This window comes from Montipora capricornis, chromosome 2 (genome assembly GCF_036669925.1).
Source record: "Montipora capricornis isolate CH-2021 chromosome 2, ASM3666992v2, whole genome shotgun sequence".
NCBI lineage: Eukaryota > Metazoa > Cnidaria > Anthozoa > Scleractinia > Acroporidae > Montipora > Montipora capricornis.
In genome coordinates, this window is record NC_090884.1 from 236,105 (window position 1) to 259,525 (window position 23,421).

Sequence of the window (23,421 nt, forward strand, 5' to 3'; positions counted from 1 at the left end):
TTAGTTTACGACTTTACCCCCTTTGAGATCGCGAATATTGCTCAGAAATTATTCTTGAGTGAAAATCAGCCGCCGGGGCGCAAGTTTTCTTCACCTTCCCTCTAAAATGCCTCAGTGGGTGCAGTTACCTCCGAATCTCGTCCCAGAAAAACACACCATGGGAAAGTCAATTTATACAACTGACTTCTCAAGCAAGCGACCCGGCTTTCAAATTCATCTTCAAAAAGCTCATCGATACCATGGAAGCCGACATCATCCACCGGTTCCAAAGGTTTGGAGACACTTTTTTGTGGTCAAGACATACTGGAAGCACACTAAGTGGGAGCTTTGAAACGCACACGGAGTTACTGCACAATTTTAGATTCAACGTGATTCTTGACGCTGCAACACAAACCATTTTAAGTCAAATAATTTCCCTAATTTGTCACCCACCTGGCGGATCCGCACAGTTTGTTTAAGAGATAGTCAAGATAGTTAGCTGGGAAAGCAAATAAAAGGACGTATTTCTCTCTATTTCGTTTTCAGAAGCCTGACAGGAAGACTATGCGAGCGTTACAAACCAGCGATTATTTGGATTTGAAAGAAGATTTCGAGAGGGCCTTGTCGACCATCAACGTGGACAAGAAACGCGGCTGCGTAAACGTGGATACGAATACACCAGATAACTCACGATCTTCAGGTGAATAAAGACTAAAATAGTGCTCTTCGGTACCATTGATACATTTATTTAATGTCAAAACGCACGCGACCTTGTCGAGGGTCTGTCGTTTTCTCGGTCACGAACTGCAAACCATTCAAATGCGGTATAAGATGCGGTTAACCGGCTGTGTACGGTGTTGTATGCCAAATCCAAACCTTACGATGTCACCAGGAAACTGCCTTGGCAAAATGGCAACAGTTCTATTTCAGTCATGCGAAAAAACTTGAAAATATTGGAATTTGTGTGATTGACCACATACCGGAGGTATTGAAAAAGAACTTGAATCATGTACCAATTCTAAAAGTTGACAAAAATTTGCAAACAAGAGTAACGCAATTTAATAGTGGATACAAACTATACTAATTGGTGTTCAATCCTTTTGTGGCTTCTCCGAATTATTTTTGAGTCCAAATGCAAATTATTTTATTTGCCAATTTTCGAATGACGTTTTACAAGGTGAAGTTTATAACATGATAACTTAGTAAGCTTTGACCTCTTGGTCTGTAGTCTATGCTTTTATTCTGTGCGACCACGGAATTTGCATGAAGATTTTAGTTTCTTTATAAAGTAATGTTAAGTCGAGCAAGGAGGCTTTGTGTTAAAAGAACAAGCGAATTAATTTTGTAGTTAACGAGACACAAAATAAGCGAAACTTAAAAGTTAAATGAGAAAGCCATCATAAAAATAAAGCTAAAAAAAGCCTAAAGAAAGAGACAAGAATTTAGAGCCTAAAGGCAGCTTGTTCAAAAAGTGAGTTCAGTCGGAATAAAAACGAAACTTCCAACTTTTTTTAGAAATTACGATGCTAAAGAAACGAGCCGATTTGTTCTCAGAGCTAATGTTTGACTGAGTCGGAGGGCAAGTTTATTACTTCTAGTTATAGCTTACCCAGCGCTTATACTAAAGATTGTGGTTTTTGCAGCCACCGATTCAGAGAAGACCCTGTTAGAAAAGTTTATTCAGCCAACAAAGGAACTTGTGCAAGAAGCCTGGCAAGGAGAAGCAACGAGTACAAAGCGAAATAGAGGCAAGTCATTCGTTAGTTTGTAATCCATAGTCCTCCATCTCACTTATCATTCCTCATCGAATGCAGACACAGTGAACGGTAAGGAACACCCACGATCCAATATCAACCCACTGTCCTGATTTGAGTTAGAAAAGAGAGCCGCGAAATTGTGGAAGCGGAGCGTAATTTCAATTGCGGGGTTGCGTAGAAGACCCTTGTGGCTTGTATAAGCTGTTTCCGGCTTACATCTCGAGATATTTCTTTAAAAAAACAGTCAACAGAAAATGTTTTTATCTATTATGGAAAATTCTTATTGCTTCTTTTGGCATAATTTTAATGATAGAGAGGCTAGTTTCCGATTGGAGTGACAAAAGCCTTTGATACAATATGAGCGACGCATCCTGTGACGAAAAGTTATTGCAGAAGAGGTAATAAATGAAAGATTCACCGTTGTGTGTTCAGGCTATCGTTAAAACCTTAATTTGAATATTTTTTGTTGTTGTTTGCGGAATACGGCAGAGAAATATACTAAAATACACGCAGCACATTTTACCACATTGACGGTTTGGCGGCGTCCCGAAGTCGTTTCTTAAATTCAGTTATTGTCTACTCTTCGTAGATCGCCTCTTTGGTCTGGCGGGTCAAAAGGTTCCACTTCACAACAGACTGGAAAGAAATGAGGTAATTTTAAGACCTTGAAAATGCAACTTATTGACTTCAATGAACATTTTCACGGCCAGCCTGACATGAGTGTGTTTCGTCTCTGACATTTCAGGGTCGTAACGAGGTATATTTATCGTAAATAATCCCATATTTTTACTCAAAATTTTGATCACTGATCCCAAAAATGATGAGAATTTTGATCCCTGAACCCGCAAAATTTGGTCCCTGATCCCATGAAAAATACTGCTGATCCCGATCCCACACGTTGTGACTCAAGATCCCAGGGCTGTGATCCCGGATCCCGCACCTTTTCAGGCCTTTCATCCCTGATCCCATATACCTCGTTACGACCCTGACATTGGACTCATCATTTTAGTGGTTTGCTATTTACGTCATGACCGCATTCATGTTGGATGACTCAACCAAGACACCACCACTCAGAGTTGTAGTAGTAGTATTTCTTTATTTGAACTTCAGTAATAACAATAGTATTTTAATTAACAATCATTTGGTATAAATAATTAAAATAGCTTAAAAACTGATTTACGAGATTGCCGAGTGAGAATCGAATGATCCAAGCCGCCAATATTGATGACAAATTGATCTGATCGCCCTAATACTTCCAGGTAGAGAGTTTCATAGTAAGGCAGCGCTATAGCTAAAGCTACGTTTCAAATAGTTGGTGGGCATCTTGGGTAAGTTTAATGTACGGAAAGAATCGCGCAAGTCATAGTCTGCGCCTCGCTCACTGAATAGTTCACGCAAGTACACGGGGGACCAACCCGTCAAGGGACTTAAAGATCATCATTGCTTTTTCCTCTCTTCTTCTAAAAGATAGCTGGTTCAATGATTCAGGAAGCAATTTTTGTAGTTTCTCACTTAAATAAGAATTCAGTGATCCGGGGGCATATTAGTTTCCTTTGTTCGTAACCTTCGCCTTCGATAAGTTTGTCTCAAAAGGCCGGTTGCAAACCCCTTATATAGCCAGCATCAGGAGCCCAGCATTCAAATGATAGTGGCCGCTAGGCCTTTTACATGTCATCAATAATTTAGTCCTACCCATACGATTATAGGGATAGTCACTTTAATATCAATTGTGTCATCCTTTACGATTTAAAAACAAATTGTTCCTTTATGTGTTATTATTAAATTTTCAATCTCGGATATTGCGTTTCTAGCTTTCTGATTGGCTCACTCAGTCTCGATTATCAGCCCATATACCATAATGACCTCAAATAGAAACTGATTGTTTCGGTCATTTTGTAAAAACTGAGACAACATCCTGTCCTTCTGTGAGTAAGACAGTTCAGAATTTAATGAAAATTTAACAAAACAGTTAGTCCATTCGCTCTTATTCACTTCTTTCTCGAATCCCATAATACCTCTTGTTTGCAGTTTCTCCTAGGACATAAAGATGTCCCTAGGGAAATCGGAAACAATGCCTATGCAATTTTCTTCTTTGAAAGCGGGTGGGGGGGGGGGGGGGGGTAAACAAGGGGTATTATGGGATCTGAGAGAGCAGAGAATTGGACATAAGATTTACCACCTCAATCCAGCGAGCGCTTGTGGAATAATTGTTACTTAACCAAGCGAAAATATGGCGCTTCCAATTTGTTCTGGGGTGTGGGGAGAAAGCCTTTCGTGAAAAGATCGAACTGAGAAGTACCCAGTGTTTTGGGAAACAGTTAACTGCAATGTTGTGAATAACACTGCAGTTATCGTGTGCAATGTCGGATGCCATTTATCCGACCCCAGAACGGTCTCCGCGCCGAAGTATTAAACGACCTTTGGACGCTTTACAGAGGAAAAAAAAGATGTTCGCCAGAGACAAAGGTGTTTGCTTGGTAGTGCAGATAAGTGGAAATGGGTTAACACAAGCGGAATCTAAGAAGTTACGCGAAACCAATACGTTTGTTTAATAACGCGCGCTGACAACCGAAAAGTTTTTAATCAGCTGGAGATGTTTTTGTTTACAGACGAAAAGGAGGTCCCCTGTTTTACCCGGTGTTAATAACTGGCTGAGATCTTCAAATGAGTATGGTAAGTTCAATACTTCGCGTTGAAGAGTGTGCAAATTAATATTTCTTTTGTAAGTTGCACATGGAAATTTAAATGTGGCACACGCAGCGCGTGTCTTGGCGTTCTCCTTTCGATCTGAAGGCCTCTCACAAATTGCAACATCTTTTTGCAACAAGAAAAGTGTTTGCCCAACTTTATTGGGGTTTCACCGGAAAACCTCTGAAGCAAAATGTGTTTTCGCATTAATTCTTTATACTTATAAGGTTACCAGACATATGGACCCGGTCGTTTTATTGGAAATCATTTTTTTTTATTTTCGAAACCCCACTCTTTTAAATTTGTAACGCTTCCAATTGTACAGGTACTCATCATAAAGTAAGTGTAAAGACTTATCTACTGTTTTTCAGCACTATTTAAATTGGTGACCAAAAACAGCCTTTTAGTGATTTAGTGACCGATTAAAGTATTAGGGTACTACTACTACAGTTGCACGCGGAATGGGAATAAATCACTTGGGATTTGATTTTTTTGTTTCAGAGAAGGCAGTGGTTTACAATTTCATGGATACTTTGTCAAAGGCAACTTCAAATCCTTTACCAGGGAGGCCCGCAGCACCAAAACCCGAAGAGAAGAGTTTAGGGAAGCCACAATTCTCTAGACAACTGTATTTTCAACGACGAGCCAAGAGCGCTTGCTCACAACGAGTAACTGATCGGCCTCGGTTACCGCCACGCCCTAAATCTGTTGGATCAATGAGGTGAGAAAGTAGGGAGGTAAAGCAAGGACGATGACCATGGCTACGAGAACGTAAAAATATCTAAAAGTACAATTTCCCCTTATTATAATAATGGGCGGCCTTGACGGAATACCTTGGTAATGTTATTGAATCTGTGCAGAAGAGGGCTCTTCGCATTAGGCTATCGAACCTTGTTACCGTTACTGTTACCTTACTGTCACTGGGCTCCAGGATCTTTCCACCCGTTACGGTGGCCCAGGAGGGTCACAGCTGCACAGTCCAGTTTAAACAATACGATCTCTTCCTCAAATAAAGGATTATCCTTCATTATCAGTTTGCCTTAATGAAGTATTATCCTCCATTTAGATCACTCTGTCCCAGGACTTGTGGTAGCAAATAAAAAGAAAAAATTGTAAAAGCAGCCCCTGGACAGGATTTCAACCCAGAAGGAACTGTTTTTATCCACTTAACCACTAATGATCAACTGACTAGAAAATGTGCCGATTATTTACCAAAGCTAATTAGTATATATATAAAATCATTGATGAATAATGGTTAAGTCTGAAGCTTGATTTTAAAATGGTTAGCTTTCTCTAGAAGTTTGCATTTGTAACCGACATTTTTCACTGTGTAAGCTTGCTTCTTACCGGGAGATAATACACGTTTACAGCGGTACTTTTGGAAGAAGAAATTATTGACATTAATAAAAAAATGACATCCTCGCAGTTAGTGATGTGGTAGTTTAGTGGTTAAGTGAAGGGGTTATTAATCACACGTTCCTAGGTTCGAGTCCTGCGAGTCCAGACGTTGGGGTTCGGCTTTTATAAAAATGAACGATAATACTTCACTTGGAAGAAAGTGACAATTAAGAATAATCCTTCAATTCAGGGAGAGGCTTGGCTGATTTATATTTGGAAAGAGAAAAGGAAGTCTTAATGTCATCGAATTAAGATAGGAGTTTTGCTTGACGATGACCAGTACGCCATAGCGTGCGCAGTAAGTGCGAGATATCCTGAACAATGGCGGTACATGTATCTCTAAGATGAATTTATTTTAAACAGTAACACAAAAGGTGATTGGGTAGAGTATTCCCAACAGTGAATAAGTGTGTTGTTATGGCATGGGTGGGCAAACCCAGCACAGTCACAAATGAGTCTATCTTTAGAAGACCTGTTCCCGCGAAAATCAGTTGTTATGTCCCTGAAAAAAACATGGCAGAAACAGTCAGGCGTGGTGACATGGCTTCTTCTGATTGGTTAAAATTGGCGGCCCTTTGTTTGTTTCGCGCGCAAAGTAAATTCACTTGTGACTGTTCTGGGGCAAGGCCGCAAAGTGAAAGATCAACACTCTTATCTTCTTCACTCTTGGTATTCCCCAAATACCGGAAACCACGATAACCCGTTTGGCCATGTTTACTCGATTTGCTAAACCAACCCGGGAATTTTTGATTTTCATAGGGATGAAGAAAAACAAGCGGCCGAGACGGAGAACCAAGTGGTGGAGCATACAGAGCATGCCCGACATCAGCACTATCACCACCTTAATCACACGGAAGGGAAGTGTGAGTTCTGCGATTATCTGAGGGTAAAACGGTTGCTGGAACACCTCAATAGGTAAGGTTGTAACGAGAAAATTACACCAAATTAATTTTATCTTCATCTCTCAATAACCCGCCCACCCAGGGAGGCACCGCCACTGTGTATGAAGCGAGATTCTCGACACACAATCTGTTTTGAAGCGATTGATAGACTCGACTTCTGCTAAGACATCAAGTTTTCAAATAGAATTAAGGGCAGTGCCGTCGTAATCATTTCCTGCTGTATTCGATATTCACAACATTTTCCAGTGGAAAGGAAAGGAAAGGAACTTTATTTTATTTAAGTGTCTAATCTTCTAGCGCCGTAGAGCACTGATCGGGGACACTGTAAATTGAAATTAACAAGTTCACACAAATCAAATCAAATTTTGGTTTTTGAGGAGAGGGTATAAAACTGAAGTACCCGGAAAAAACCACTCGGTGCAGAGTAGAGAACCAACAAACTCAACCCACATATGACGCTGAGTCGAGGAATCGAACCTGCGCCACACTGGTGGGGGGCGAGTGCTCTCACCACTGCGCCATCCTTGCACCCTGAAATTGAAAGTTCCAAACTGAAGTTTTCTCGTATAATAACCCTCACTTTCAGGTATGGCGGTTCTCATGGACTTGGCGATGCGACCCTCAGTCATTTGTTGAAGCCCCGGATGGACCCTTCCCACAATCCAACACACGATGATTACGACTACATCCACGACAATGCATTCTTCACCAACACCAATGCACGCGATCGAGGATATTTCATAATAGCACCTGATTGGGTGTCGGAAAGGAAAGGCATCATGTCGACTCATTACCAGTGACCAGCGGCCTCTCGACTTCTAAACATGCTCAAAGGTTTCACTGATAGAAAATTTTTCCCCTGAACGAGATTTATTTTAAAAGTGGCAAAATTCACGGTCCTTTTCCAAAATATCTCTTTCACAAACAATAAACCAAAATTTGACACGAGCATCCTACTTCGTAAGACCATCTGGCAGAAACGGTGACGGTTTAATTATTATCAAAAGGGAAAACCAGAGTTTCAAATTTATTACCTAATATATTTTGAACCCAAGAGTCATATCAAAACTTGAGGAGGTGAAATCGTCCGGGTGAGAATAGTCTTGAGAAGGCCTGTTGGTGATGACATTGACTGATGTTTCAACAACCTGTGCGGAAGTCATCCTCAGAGGACACCTTCCGCTCAGTCAATATCACCTCTTCAGGACTACTCTCAAAGGGACGATCCCACTGTACTAAGTTTTGCTGATATATTTTCTACAGAGGATCTTGTTGGGATACGGATTGTCTGACGAGGCTATTTATTTGAGCAAACAAACAATGTAAATAGTTCACAACTCCGGTTTGTCAGTTTGATATTTAATAAAACTAGAAAAGCGAACTGTTCTAATTTGCAATAATATTATAGTGTTGAAAGGGATGTTGGGATAGCCTTGTTACGCAGTTTGATTGGTTAAAAGCAAAACCAGTCAAACCCTAAATTGTCACGGTGAGCTCGCTCGTAAGCATCTCTCGCCCCTGGGGCCCGTTTCTCGAAAGTCCCGAAAAGCCATTTGTGAAACTGCCAACCGCTTGTTTTGGAAAGCCGATCTTTTAACCTGTTTTCAAGGTGAGAGAAAGAAAAATAACTGTGAAGTTTGACAACTTAAATCCTCTTCGTTCTTGAGATACAAAGGGAATTGTGACACCCAAAAATGGCCCGTAAAGTTTCGGGACTTTCGAGAAACGGGACCCTGGAGACGACCACGTGAATTGCTGTGTTTTCTCGTAATCTTAGTAATCGGCTACATTTTGTTCGAATCTTGACACTCCACTCACCAATCGTCATTCCATGATTGCGCGCCATGCTTGACGGTTTCCCTGTTTTCCCGCCTTGACCGAGTTACGGCGGACGCTTCGCCTCGCTTTCGTCTGCGCATGTCTCGTTGTTTCTTGTCCAAACTCTTTTTCACTCTACTTCTGATTTCCCTAGAGTCAATACTTGACGTTGTCGAATAACTTGATATACTTCTGACGTCATCGTCTAAGCACCCCTCGGTCACGTGACTTTTGGCATCGCGATAGGGTCTATGCATTTTATTTTGATTACTCAGCTTTTCTAGTTCACAGTCTTCGCTCTTTTCTTGTATTTCCATGTCGCCCATGTTTAACCGAGAGTCGTCATCTGTATTTTGTTGATCATCTGCGAAGCTTTCGTCTGGACTGCATTCTTCCTCACAATTATCTGCCACAAAACATCAAAAGGGTTTACGCATCACTGGTTTCCTCCCTTAGGGGCACCCATCAGTGGCATCTTTTGCTATATATTTGCATTCAGTGACTTGCAGAGTACATTCCTCTGAAGAAGACCACAGAAGGCGGTCGAAAATCTAGTTTTAAAGTTTTAAGATTTGTTTTAAACCCCCTTGTTTAGAACTTTGATTATGAGCACGGATCGCTCCATCAGTTTCATCTACCTTCGATGTCTTCATCATCTTCGTCTTTTTCTTCCAGCTCCTGGGCATGCGCGGTTTCGCCAGCGTCATCAGAATCTCTGTCACTGCAAGCTTTCAGGTCAGCAGAAGCCTGAAAAAGAGAATAAGATGGAACGAAGTGTCCTGGGGTGACATAAAACACTTTCAAATCCAGTTTAAAAAAAAAACATTTCAAGTCGTGATTTTCGAGGCTTTTGAGAAACGGTCCTCTAGGCTATCCAAACACTGAAATTGATTTTCATCAATTAATTCTCATTAGTGCTATAAAGAATTGCAAAATGATAACACCAGGAATCGAGACCACCTTAGTCTCCTTCGCAGCCGTCTTTCGGGATGTCACGCAACGCTCCCCCGAAAAGAATGACTGCTCACATTGGAACCACATTCCTTTCTCGGATTGAGCCAATCAGAGCTACAGTTTCAGTTTCTGGAAATGTATCGACTCTACCAATTAATACCTCTCGTTTCGTCAATGCGCTCGATCACCACAAATACGCAGGTCTGTTGTTTGTATTTTTCAAAGCGACCGCGTTGACCATGAGCGCAAGAATAAGTGGAGAACTGAGAGAATAAAAGGATATCAATATAATCACATTATTCGATTTTTTATTGACTTTAAAATCAAGTCTTCGTGTACACGCAATTCTATTAATTTCACGTCATTTCAACTGCCACTATGCATGTAAACAGAGCTGAAACCAAAGCAAACAAATGTCTAGTAAAAACCTGATAGCGCCTGTGAAAACCTAGGTAATAGCAAGTCTTTCTGGTACGTTAAATGAGGTTTTGCCTAGGTCAAAAGACAGATTCGATCTGCGGCCAGATACCAGGCAAATACTCAATACTGTTGCAAAATTATGGGTTACCTTTATTACCTTTATGGCTGTTTTAATTGACCGCCAAAACAATGGGAAAGGAGACTAAGACCAATTTCGCCTTTCTAAAGGTCGCGCATCAACGGCCGCGGTGCCATTTTCCACAGAGCAAAGGGCCTCATGAAAACATTTGCACAATTGATAATAAATCAATTCAACCTAATTATCACAAACTATCGCGGACATGATGAAATTATGATTTAATATACACCTCGTCAAATGACTCAGACATGTCCCGAGTGAAACCGCTGGCTGCCACTTCAACATCCAAGTTATGCAGACGCCTGATGGATAAAAATAAACGATAAAATAGTCGAACTCATTTTTAAAAAAAACAACCGGAGTTCTTATAGTATCTACTGAAGTTACACAAATCACGTGACTCTGAAGATGACTTCCGCTCAGGTTTTCGAAAAGTCCCCGAGTGTTGGTCCGATGCTCAACCAACTACGACAATTGGTCGGCTAAGCTCTCGGTTGGCTTCAACCTCGTTCCCAGGATTTTTCACCGCCGAGAGCGCCCGTCATGTACTCAGCGGTGAAAAGACAAGGTTGCGTTTGCTTGATAGCTCACTTGGCAGAGTACTGTTCCAGTACAATTCAAATCCAGTTCCAGCCTGAAATTGGACTACTTCCCCTTGGTTACTGTTTCAGTAATATTCGTAACTGCGATGACCCAAAGGTTTGAGAGCAAGCGGGGAGCAGGTCCTTTCGCCCGATACGTAATATATGACTGAACTAAGACCAAACGAAATTTAAACTTAATAAATCTATATACTTATATAGACCAGCGTATTCCTACTCTGAATTTAAAATACTACGATAAGAATTCGTGAAATATCTACCGGTTCATTGTGTGTCCGTACGGGTCTTCAGTTTGGGCGAATAGGCTATCGAGCGAAACCACTGCAATTCAATCTAGCGGGTTACACTGCTGGATACGGCCCGCTAAATTAGACTTATAGCCCGCGAGATATCTCAGAGAAATCATAAACTTACTCTCTTGGATCATGTTTGTCACTTACTTTATATCAGCAAATTTTGGATAGAGCTCACTTTCGTATGAGAAACGTCGAAGAAAGAAATCCCTGATGCACTGGACATCTCTGTCAAAATACCTTGAATATAGACCAAAAAGAAACATCCTTGTCTGTAGGTTTTGAAACAAAAACTTTAAATGTATGCAAAGGCAGAACATTGATTAAGCCCTGTTAGAACCCGTCAGGATTTTCGCTCATACGTAACAGCGCGCGTTCGGTCATTTCACGAAAATTCGGCCCCGACAAAATGACGGTGCCGAGCTTGCCAGTAAAAAATAACAAAACGTGGGAAAAGAAGACAAAATACAGGGCTGAAAATTTGGGATCTTTTCATGTCATTGCATGCCCTAGTATTTATGGCATGCTGTATGAGGCAGTTCACTTTATAATATTTTAGAGAAGTTAATTTTGCCGCGGACATAAGCTATATTTTTGTAATGGCCAAAGAATTGTACAACGCTTACAGGCATTCAACGAAAATCTGAAAATTCTGAGACCTACAGCACTATGAAGGCCTTCAATCAATAGCTTGTAAGAAGGAATTAACATACAACAGGGCACAGAGTTGACGGTCTTGTGGTCTGTTGTCTTCTCTCCATGCAGCAAAATGTGGCCTGCCTGGTGTGGTGGGCAAAAACAGTCATGACTCAAAAAAATTTTGCCAGGTGCTGAAAGATGTATATGTAGTTCACATCTACATCTACATGTTCCAGCACTCGGCAAAGTCCGTATTTGACTTATGGCTGTTTCTGCTTAGGTGGCCTCATACACCATAAGCCTTTTTAGAGACATGCCTGCCAAGCAGGTCACTTCTGCTGGAGAGAGAGAACAGGACAGCCACAACACCGGGGACTCCATCCCCTACTCTTATCGAATAGTGTGTGGGTTCTTTAATGTCACACAGGGAACTTATGAACATAGAAGTTATTTGTGAGACAGGGCCTACGGTTTATAGTCCTTATCCGAGAAGACTTGAAAGTCTAACCATTTGCAGATGAAATTACAAAGGCAGCACTTTCTCCTCAGTTATTTTAAGATCCTGAGTGTTGATCCGGCCGGGGTTCGAACCCGCGACCTCCTGCATGGCAGCCCGATGAACCACCAACTAAGCCACCGGTGCTCATCATGTAGCTAATATTTTCGAGAATTTACCCTCCCAACCATGACCTACCGCACAGGACAGGCCACAACACTGGGAATTCTATGCCCTACTCTTTCCGAATAGTGTACGTGTGTGGGACCTCGACAAGGGTTTTCAGATGGGGCCTATGTTTTATAGTCCTTATTCGAGGAGACTTCAAAGTCTAACCATTTGCAGATGAAATTACATAGGCAGCACTTTCTCCTCAGTTATTTTTAAGACTCCGAGTGTTGGTCCGGTCGGAGTTGAACCCCTCGGCGGAGGGGAAGTCGCATATGAAGGGGTGGGTATGCTCGTCGGAAATTTGAATTAAACCCCTAAAGAGACCAATCTGGGCTTTGCCCAGGAGTTTTTTGACCCCTTTATATTTCTTCGCGTGAAACCCTAAACGAGACCTTCACGGCTACATAAGGGGTACATATGATGGCGTTTTCCCAAGAACACCCTAAGTGAGACCAAAATCGGAAATTTACACCCCCCCAGCGAGACGAAGAGCATCCCCACCCCTTTCATAAGCGTGTCCCACCCCTGGAGTTGAACCCACCACCTCCCCACGGTATTCCGATGCTCAACCAACTGAGCCAACCTGGAAACGGTTCAACTGAGCTGTGTCCTTTATAGAACCATTGAAATTAATGGTTGCACAGAACTGTCTGGAAATGTGGGCTCTAGCCTTCAAACTCTTTAACTCACCACTGAGCATTTGAATGAGATATTGAGACCATCTGCGGAAAATCTATTACTGTCACTTTATCATTTTCATCGACCATCAAGTTGAATTCATTAAAGTCACAGTGAATAAGTCCGTAACTGCCAAGGCGTACAATCAACTCCATCAGCTCACTGTATAAGGCGGAAGGATCACACACTTCATGAACTTGACACCTTAAGGGAATAACAGGTCGGAATATGAGGTCTATTTTTATTAAAATTTGTTGGCAGGAAATAGCCTGCAGAGCAGGCTTTTTTTTGGCAGGCAGATGATAGTGCAGGGTCCAACGTTCGTAATTGGCCGCCATTTAAAAACCACACAGCTGGTAGAAGATTGGGACCCCCTTCCCCTTCCCCCCACTACCATTTCATACTGTCCTTCTCTCCCTGAGTGCAATTTTTCGATGCGTCCCAGTCCTCCATTAGTTGTCGTTCCAAGATTTCAGCAAATAATTCTTACCATTATTATTATTATTATTATTATTAATTATTTCCATAAGGTTGCAATAGTAGCAAGTATGATAAATACTGTAGGAAATAGACAACTTTTTTGAAATACATGTTTCGGCATGCTTATGCCATCATCAACAGTTACTGATGATCATTAAACTGATGATGGCATAAGCATGCCAAAACACGTATTTCAAAAAAGTTGTCTGTTTCCTACAGTATTTATTATTTATATTATTATTATCATTATTACTCAGGATTTACAAATTTATTACAAAATTTTTATTACACAAAACTACATGTACAAGGTATTTCTAGAATCTGTTTATCTTAGCATCAGAAATGATTGTCATTGACAAACTTACAATGGATGTCCATCAACAAGTTCCATGACAACAGCATGTCGATTGAAGTCAATGGGTTTTGGAACTGGGTAGCCATTATCATGAAGTACCTAAAATGTACAAAAGTCAAGCCAATTGGTTTAAACTATGATCAATGCTCACAATCAGCTTGGAAGCCTTCATTATTAGCAAAACATGCAAAGGAAAATTCCCAACCAGAATTCCCTTATTACAAAGTTCCCTTTTAACTCAAGCTGAAGTGTGTACGTGCATGTCTTCAAAAGGCAGATTTGTCCATTTCCGTCAATCACTCACTTGCTCATTCACCCAGCTGTTAGCCCTTCTGTCACTTACACTTTTAACAGGTTTATCATGGTTTTATGGGGCACAGTGATCACCACATCAGTTCTCAAAAACTCAGATATGCAGACCGCCCTTACTGCTCATTCAAGGTCACTAATTAACATTCTATTAATAGACCATTTTCAAATTCTCACAGCTGGACTGGATCTAGCATGAAATGGGGGCTAATGCAGGCAAATTAATTTGCATTTGAAATGATTTGCCCGCATTAGCCTCCATTTCATGCTAGATCCAGTCCAGCTGTGAGAATTTGAAAATGGTCTATTCTGATAGCTTGAACTTGTTTTTGACCAAGTGCATACAAGTACCGGTCTTTGCAATTCCATTTGATGGGCAGTTGTTTGTTTCACACAAAGTCTAGTTGACTAAGACAAGACAATAATACAACACAAAGTCTTAACACAATTATATAACACACAATAGCCAAGTTGAAGCTCTTTGATATTAATCAGACATGTCAATTTCACATGCAGACACACATATCTGCATTTTGTGCACACACCTTTACACAAAATTTATCTCTGAGCTGCACTGTATTTTAAATAAGGTCATTATAAACAAAGTAACTATAATAAATTATTACTGTATCGTGAAGATAAAAAAAGAAAGAAAACTCTTTCCAAAAGAAATTCTTAAGCACCTTTCAGGTTGTCTTTTCAATAATTATTATTTTTGAAACTCTTGTTGTATGCTTCAGCATGACTGGAAAGAGTCCTACAGTGCAAATAGTTGTTTCCCCTATGTTTTCAACACATGATAAAAAAAGGAGAAAAAATATTTGTGGAAAGTTAAGACTTTTTTTTTACCATTATGACATTGAATCCTTTGGCAAGGGTGACATGAAAACACTGACCCCCTCTCCGTGGACCCCTTTTCGGATCAGATCCACTGACTGCCTTATGGACCAATCCATGGACTACCCCTATGGGCGCCATAGGCCCTGCACGGACCACCTCAAAACAACATAGAAAATAAATAACAACTAAAGTTTTGACTTACAGACCACTTGTGTCAGTGAAATCTCAACTGTGACACTCCACAAATTTAACAGACACAGGCTTGGGTGCAAGGTATATTAAACATGTCATATTGCCACTTCCTTTGTTGTGGACCGGAGTGCTCCGAAAAAGACCAATAATAACTAAGTATTTGTGTTCTTTCCCTCTACCATTTTTTTGGATCATTCTCCCGCAGGTTTATGAACCTGCCACAGGCTTTATGAACACAACCTTGCTCTCTTCTGAACGAAATGGCAGTAGAACTTACCAGTAGTTATTATCAGGCGCAATACACAAGGAAGGAAGTGGCAACATGTGATTAACATACAGGCTTGTGCCCGAGCTTGAGTCTGTTAAATTTGTGGAGGTAAAAGGTTGTAATTTCGCTGAAACAAGTGGTCTATCCAGACAACCCGTAAGTCAAATCTTAATTGTTGTTATTTATTTTCTTTTATATATTTTAATTTATATGATTTTTCGGGTGTTCCGTGAAGGGGGTCCATAGGGGTAGTCCGTGGACCGGTCCATAAGGCAGTCTGTGGACCCGGTCCCTAGGGGGGTCCACGGACCGGGAGTCAGTGTTTTCCGGTCACCCCTTTGACAATAAAAACAAACCTTCATGTAAGCATACTCTTTCACAGCTGCCAAGCGTGATAGGTACAGCCACGACACACTTCTACGATGTTTTAGGTAATCCCGCTTCTGTTTGAGCTTACGAAAAGAGGTGCGACCAAGTCTACAGAGACAAAAATTGACTTGATTAGAAAGCCACAGAATCAAATTTGCAAGTGGTTAAAAGTACTTTAACCCAATGACTCCTAGGAGGGGGAGAGGGGGGGGGGGAGGGGTGGTGGTTCTGGAGTCAATTCACCCAAAAACCCATTAACCAACTGACCTGCTGGGAGTGAGACTTAATAGATTTTACTGTCTTACACCAGGCCTCAATTGTTCAAAAGGTGGATAACGGAATCGACTGGATAAAACACTATCCAGCGGATAAACAATAGGAAAACCAATTTAGTTTTCTCTCTAACACCTTGGCAAAGAACCTCACAGGATGTTTTAGCATCTTGTAAAATTGTTGCAGGCTCGTTAAAGAGACTAAGATAAGAATCCTCAGTTGCCAAAACTACAATGCACTGTATGTAGTACATGTACTTGCACAGAATTAATATACTTAAGGGAATTTTAAGGATACTAATCTTCACTTGGGATCCATCTAATCAATGTTCTTCAAGATCTTTATCATTAGAAAAGGAAATAGTGGATCTTCAAAAGATCTTCACAAGTTAGCGGTCTTCAAGGATCTTGGCAAGAAATTAGGTCAATGGGACCAGTGAAGGTCTTCATGAAGAAGTTTGAACATCTGAAATTTTAAAGATTCTCAACACACTTTCGGGAGGAAAGTTTTGCCTCTCCGTATTATTACCAGGATTCAATTACCAGGTTTACTATTACATTGGCTGCACTAAAATTCGATTTTATTATGGGTACAGTGGACAAAGCCACTCAATTTAAATGTAAATGTTTTGAACACTCACATGGGTACATGACAATGGTGCTTTAACAACAGAGATGGTTCAGAAGCTGTCTTCAGAGTTACGAGATTTACAAGAGTCTTCTTAAGACCACATTTGAGTCAGAAACAACTATTTTGTTTTATCTATCTTTTATTTTTAATTACTTTTTGTGAAAGTAAAGCAAAAGCCAGTCTTTAAAAATGTAAAAGGTCAGTAAATAAACCTTCATATTCTTACAGTAAGTTTAATGATACCTACCTGTGCAGCTTTAGAGCATGTTGATTCTCTTCCTCATCAGCAATAATGTAAATATCTATGAGGATTAAATGTACCATAACTCCACAACATATCAAACATGAACATAAAATCTGACTTGTGAAGTGACTGTGTGATACACATTATAATCATTGGTACTCTGTATCTGAATTCCAACATGTTTATTCCATAATTTGGATATGTTGCATTTCAAAATTTTTTCCTGGTTCAAAATTTTTTCAACCAGTTCAATACTGACTTTCCTTTCTTTCATAATTTATTGTGATAATAAATACTAGACTAAGAGTAATTGAACCTTATGTAAAAATATTTAACCCAAGAAAAAACAGAATCTACGTAATAACATTAATTACTAATAAGATAAACACTCCAGCTTTTCTGTCAGTGTGCAGGATTGAAAAAAAAGTTACCTATAAACACACAACACCTACCTGTAAATATTACATTTTTGATGGCTGCCAGGTCTCATGAATTTGTAAACACACATTTCCCGAACAGATTGAGGAAGACAGCAATAAGTTTTACCAACGTCCAAGTGAAGTAAAATGACTTAAACCGAAGTGTTTGAATGGGCAATAATATAATGTACACTTACCAGATTCCTTTCCCACTCCAATTTGATTTCCAACAGACTGCACACTCCCCCTTGATGTCAGTGCTTTCAAGGCCAGGTAATCATACCCTGAAAATGTGAGCCTGTATCCTTGAACTGCAACAGTTCAAAAGATCAGAGAAATTAGGGTATCTCTACAAAGGTAGAAAGAGCAATATACTGAATAATACAGAGGTTGTCATGTGAAGTAGTGTCAGTGATTTGTCTTTCTACCACAGTGACTGCAATCCAAGGTCCTATGCACCACTTTGGCTTACACTGTAGGAGAGAAAGGCAACATGTACATTGAAAGTAGAGTACTGCACTGACACCAAAGACATAAAAAATGAATGTTTTATAATAACTTCATGAAACAGAGGAAAAACTGATAAACATGTTTAAACAACTTTTTCTTAAAACTTACAGTCTCCTTTTCACTTAAAAAAGACAAACCTCAGTTTACGGTCACTCAAAGAAAATTGGAAAAGCTATCATCACACCACTTATTATAAGGTAAAAAGGAAGTCTCCTGTTTTGTCTTTAGAGTTGGATAATAACAAATGTACCAAAATAACGTACATGTATCACTGTATTATTTGGCTGTAGTTCACATTGTAGCGCACTTCCTCTACTTAACAGTCACTGACTACCAGTAATTTTACTGGATAAAGTTAAAAGGTAAACATGCTTAGCTGACTGCTTCCTGCTAGGGCTTTTCAGGATCAACTGCCTCAACAGGATCAGATCGAATGCATGTGAAGGCACCACACGGCTGCCGCCATGCGATCCATGTGCGATCTCGGAGCACCGCAGACCCAGCCAGATGAAATTGACTGGGAGTCGATTTTGACGAAGGAGGAAAACTGGAGTACCTGGAGAAAACCCCTGGATCCAGATTGAGATTGACCAAAACTCACCCCACAGGACTGCCCTCAGGGTTGAACCTGGGTCTCAGAGGTGGGAGGCCCGGTTGATGACCACTAAGCCATCCTGACACCACATCATGCAACTATAGATGTTTAAGGTGTAAATGCACCCATGTGAAGGATGGGAACCCATCATGTGTTTGAATCCTGCCTTGGACTCTGATTTCGCCTGCCGCCAAGCGACTAATTTCCTTTTCTTATCTGGGTCATGTTCCGTCACCACAGGGTCCCCACTGTAGACTGCGTAAATGACATTAAATGTAAGAAATTGCTAAGGGTTTCTATGGAAGAAAATTCCTCCTTTTGTCCATCTTTAAATGTACCCTGTGTATTTTAGGGGGATTTAGGATTATTCCATGGAGTTTCCATTTTGACTGCCTTGAATGACCATGGAATATTTCTTAAGCTTTGGATTTGTGGAGAGGGGATAACTAAGTATTAAAGTTTTGTGTCTTGCAGCAGCTCTCGTAGAGTATAATGTTGGCTCAATGCCCAATGCAAGCCAAAAACAAAAGTCTGAACATTATTATAACAATATTAATTGAAGTAATGGCTTAGACCTTAAAACAATGAAGCTGCTTACAATACCAAACAACAGTAGACTACGAGAGTTGCTGCATTCAACATAAGCAATCGGGAAAGCAATAATTTTGTAAAAAGAAAATAATTGTTATTTTCTTTTTACAAATTGTTCCAAATAAGAAAAAAAGTTTTACTTTTAAAAGGCAACATTTTTTTCCCAAAGAGTCCACATTTATTCTGTCTTTAACAGAGATCGGAAACTTTTTAGCTGAGCATATATCTTACCTAGCCCAGACTTTTCATAGCACAGTAACCTATGTTTTGAGAGCTCGCGGAGGATCTTGTGGGATCCACCATGTTTAAGATCTGCAATGGAAGCCACAAGGGGTGCAGGTACAAGTTCATGATTTTTCATTCCCATTTCCACCTGAATTGTAAAAATAATAGGAGTTACTATAATAATTACGGTACTATCATACAGCTTTCAACCTATCCTCCAATTCAACCCTGTTTGCCCTCCTGAGTGCTCATGAACAGTGTAAAGAGCCCATATGATAAAATGCTTATTGACTGAGTTTAGGTCAGACCGGATAGGAAAATATTTGGCCCTCGGTCATGGCCCAAGGACATCGCTGCGCTCGGTCCATACGCCATGACCTCAGGCCAAATATTTTCCCGTCCAGCCCTCCCACTCAGTCAATAAGTAAATATTATTGTTTACTAAGTTCTTTTCCTATCTTCAAGCATGAAGAAAAGTTGCATGTGACTTTATAAGTGTGAGGGCATCCACAGACTAGACATTTAGTTAAAAATACCGTGGTTGTAATCAGGCATGATATAAAACGAAATTGCAGCGTTGACACTGATTAAAAAAGTTTTTAAAAAGTACCGTAAAATGGTTAAATATGCAAATATGACTAATGATAGTAAAATAGGCAAGTAGGTGACAAATATGCATAACGCGTGTGCCAAAAAATGTTCTAAAATTCTTGAGATTGAGGTACACAGGTGGAAACTCAAAATAATCGTTGATTTTTTGGCACACACGTTATGCATACTTGTTACTTGCCCATTTTACCATCATTAGTCATATTTGCATACGTACATGTAACTGATGAAGGTCACCAAAGTCATCGAAACTTTTTACTTTTTAAAAACTTTTTTAATAAGTGTCAACCCTGTAATTTCGTTTTAGACAAAACTTAGTTGTTGACAACTATCTTTTATTGACAAGACAAAGTCATCAACAAATAACCACGTCCGATGGAAGCATTCCACACACTAGAGTATTTAGTTGTCGATTACAAAATTATTCCTGCTAGAACTTGGGAAATAACATTAATTGCGCGTGATCTAATGTACGTTTCAAAATGGCGGTGTCCTAGAAAAACACTCGCGGGTGAAAAAGTCAATTTTAAACCTCAGAAAAGAAACATATTGTTGATATTATCTGTAATGAGGAAGGGCAAAGTGCGGCTGGAGAGCCACGGAAGCCGATACTTGTTAAATTAAAGGTCAAAGACCATTTCTAATAGGGAATTTAAGGCAGCATTGTATGAAAGCATTGTACAAAAAATACATGTAAATAGTGGCAATTATGACAAAAAAAAAAGACAAGACTATTAAAATGATGGTGATAGTATTCCAAAAAGTATGTTTTCTTTGTAGAGAAACACAACTGACCACTAACAACGAAGATACAATCAAATACAATAGTTGTTGACAACTAAACTGCCTATCCCCACACAGTAGAAAGTATGTGGTCAGAAATGTAGTTATCGACAACTGAGCGGTTTCCCTTCTCGACAAGGGAAACTGCTTACAGTACTTGTTGACAACTTAAAATTTAGCATTATTTTTAGCTGTCAACAACTCGTCCTATACACTGGGTTTTTTAGTTGTCAATAATATCTAGTTGTCTACAACTACCGTAAATGTCTAGGCAGTCTGTGGAGGCCCTGACAGTCATTGGTGCTAGGAGTTTTAAATAACTAATATCGTGTACAGTATGGTGTTCTTGGTCGGAGACCTTTCCAAACATAATGCTATATTTCCCCATTAACTAACAAATTTAATACCACCAAAAACAAATGCGTCGGATGATTTCTTGATTATTCTTCTTTCAAATGACAAAATTTCGGGGAATCCACTTTCCTGCTATCAGTGATTGTGCGGAATTCAAGTTTTTTGACAGGTGTGTTAATTTGTCTTTCTTGAAAGTCTCTACTTTTGCGGCTCCATAACTTACATGGTCATGTTTACATGGCTTGTGTAAAGATAAATGTCTCTTTGCAGAACGGATTTACAGATAAACTTATTTCTGCAGTTTAGAATGAATTTGCTGCAGAGTTTTAAACTTTTGTTTTATTGACTCTTGAAAAATATCAACAATTTTGGCATATATAGGGGTCCTTGGTCCCCGACTTATACTACTTAAAACTTATACTACTATAAAATGAAATGGAGTGTGGGTGGGAGACGGTCAATTAAAAACAAAAGCAGATTCTACACTCACAACAACATCCAATACAACTGTAGCTGAGATAACATCAAGGATAATAAAGAATAAATACATTTTCATGTTCGTACAGAAATTATCGGGATTAACAGGTATTTTTTGGTCAACACTAATTTCCATCCCTCAAACTGACATTGGACATTTCGTAACAATTACACGACGCAATATCCAATGTTAATATTGACAAGCTTACCACTCTAAAAAGAATGAAAACAGACAGAATTACAGCTTTAGTTCAACAAGAAATAGCGTTTCTAAGCTATGCCGCGCTGATCTACAGTATTTAGGTCTAAAAACCCCGTTGAAGACGGTTAACTTTCAACTGTTTTGCTGGGTACTACTATTCAATACACTAAATAATTCGATTTTCCGGTAGGTTGTCTCATTAGTCTAGTGGATATCGGAAACTGCAAGGTGAAGCCATCGATCCGGGTTCAACTCTTTGCCTCGGCTATTGTGAATCTTCTCAGCTTGTTTAAAATCTTTGTTTCGTTGAAGTAGATTGCTTACATTATTCGCGGACCAAAGACCAAATGCTCGGGAATACGTTCACTGTACTTAAATCTTTAATACGGTGAAAATTCTTGCATTTTTAGCCAACTCACCGCTGTTAGAACCCTGAATTCCTCTGATGAGAGGTACCGTAACATCGATACGTTGAGCTTGCCCATTCTTCTCTGTTTCAGAACACTTACATTCAAACCCGAAGGAAAAAGAAAAACTTCTCGTGCAGTATTGCTATGTACGACGTCATGAAATATCCCAAATATACTGAAATTTATAAGGTTTGAGCCCGCCTTACAGTTTGCTGACCACCTCTCAGGTATTGAAACAGCGGCCATCGATATGGATGTACTTTGACTAGAGTTATTAAAGTGTATCATAAACAAGGTAATTTATTATGAGGGGGCGCGGGATATGAAGTGATAGAAAACCAACTGGGACGCGTCTCGTTGGTTATAATCATTTTATATCCAGCAAGCCCGAGTAGAATAATTGTTTTATTAAAATCTCCAGGATCAACAACTCTTCCATGTTGATTTTAGATGGCTTTCGTCAGCCATTTTTTCTCAGAGCTGCAAAAATGTTCTCAGCTTGCTTTATTGCTGACGCGTTCCTTGACCATATTTGGTACAGCAGGTATATGAACTGATAGGCTGTCCGACGAGCCAATAAAAATGCTGGAAATCTGATTGAACCCGGCTGGTCGGGACTTGATTCCCACACTTAAATCTTTATCTTGATTTCCGAATTTATTCTAGGCTCCCGTCTCAGCTCAGTCTTTTATAGCGTGGACACGCAACGCTCCTCCTTTCCGTTTTGTGACGATACAAAGATAGTGGCCTGCATTGTAAATACAAGGAAGGGCAACGTTTTGACAAACGTTGACCGTGTAGCACTTATCATTTCAACAGACTTAACTGATTACAGTGTAAAGTGAAGTGCTAGTTTTGTACCCCATATGAACCATGTGAGCGTTAGCCCTACTAATGGAAATGGACCCACACAATGACAGAGAAAAACTCTGACCAGGGTGGGAATTGAAAAATAGAATTAAATAGCTGGTTGTCTTTTTTTTTTTTAACATGACTGCACGATTTTCATCTTCCTTTCTTCAGGGACCACAGAGGGGGACGGGATGGTAGGGACCTACCACTTTTTTGCTTGGATTGATTTTTCAGTGCTCGAGATGACGTGAATAATGTATGAATTTTACCTCTTGAAAGTAAAAAAACACGTCTTCCCTTACATATGCGCTCACGAAGATTTTTCGCCTACCACTTTAAAATGGTCTCCGCGGTCCCTGTTCTTTGCCCATTGTTGAAAAAGAGCATTTGAGTGACTCCTTTATAAATGTGCTTTATTAATGATACATTGTTTATTTATTTATTATTTTTTTAAATTTACAATATCGGCTGCCCCTCGTGGGTGCCGTATGACGTTCATT

General features: G+C 39.9%; 2 protein-coding genes across 2 annotated transcripts; one reads left to right on the forward strand and one right to left on the reverse strand.

Annotated features, from left to right (window-relative positions):
- Nucleotides 1–18: 18 nt before the first annotated feature.
- LOC138038292 (uncharacterized) lies at nucleotides 19–8,105 on the forward strand. Its single transcript, XM_068884080.1, has 8 exons — nucleotides 19–271; nucleotides 526–679; nucleotides 1,623–1,727; nucleotides 2,326–2,387; nucleotides 4,346–4,409; nucleotides 4,926–5,145; nucleotides 6,582–6,737; nucleotides 7,311–8,105. The coding sequence occupies exons 1-8, from the start codon at nucleotides 107–109 to the stop codon at nucleotides 7,522–7,524; spliced, it is 1,140 nt and encodes a 379-aa protein (XP_068740181.1). The 5' UTR covers nucleotides 19–106; the 3' UTR covers nucleotides 7,525–8,105.
- On the reverse strand, nucleotides 6,965–22,209 carry LOC138038291 (uncharacterized). Its single transcript, XM_068884079.1, has 12 exons — nucleotides 22,079–22,209; nucleotides 19,241–19,382; nucleotides 17,511–17,624; nucleotides 16,898–16,952; nucleotides 15,735–15,855; nucleotides 13,780–13,868; nucleotides 12,947–13,138; nucleotides 11,098–11,190; nucleotides 10,285–10,357; nucleotides 9,181–9,289; nucleotides 8,543–8,948; nucleotides 6,965–7,255 (listed from the first exon to the last, which is right to left on the reverse strand). Exons 1-12 carry the CDS (start codon nucleotides 22,142–22,144, stop codon nucleotides 7,078–7,080), a joined length of 1,638 nt encoding a protein of 545 aa, XP_068740180.1. The 5' UTR covers nucleotides 22,145–22,209; the 3' UTR covers nucleotides 6,965–7,077.
- Nucleotides 22,210–23,421: the final 1,212 nt, after the last annotated feature.

What these genes read in the sequence shown, in the direction of transcription:
- LOC138038292 (XM_068884080.1), top strand. Translation starts at nt 107, where the DNA reads ATGCCTCAGTGGGTGCAGTTACCTCCGAATCTCGTCCCAGAAAAACAC. An exon ending in GAGTACAAAGCGAAATAGAG is followed by an intron (nt 1,728 to 2,325) that starts GCAAGTCATTCG and finishes TACTCTTCGTAG; the next exon opens with ATCGCCTCTTTGGTCTGGCG. An exon ending in TTGCTGGAACACCTCAATAG is followed by an intron (nt 6,738 to 7,310) that starts GTAAGGTTGTAA and finishes CCTCACTTTCAG; the next exon opens with GTATGGCGGTTCTCATGGAC.
- LOC138038291 (XM_068884079.1), bottom strand. Translation starts at nt 22,144, where the DNA reads ATGGGCAAGCTCAACGTATCGATGTTACGGTACCTCTCATCAGAGGAA. An exon ending in CTATGAAAAGTCTGGGCTAG is followed by an intron (nt 17,625 to 19,240) that starts GTAAGATATATG and finishes GAACTGTTGCAG; the next exon opens with TTCAAGGATACAGGCTCACA. An exon ending in AGATGATGAAGACATCGAAG is followed by an intron (nt 8,949 to 9,180) that starts GTAGATGAAACT and finishes GTTTTGTGGCAG; the next exon opens with ATAATTGTGAGGAAGAATGC.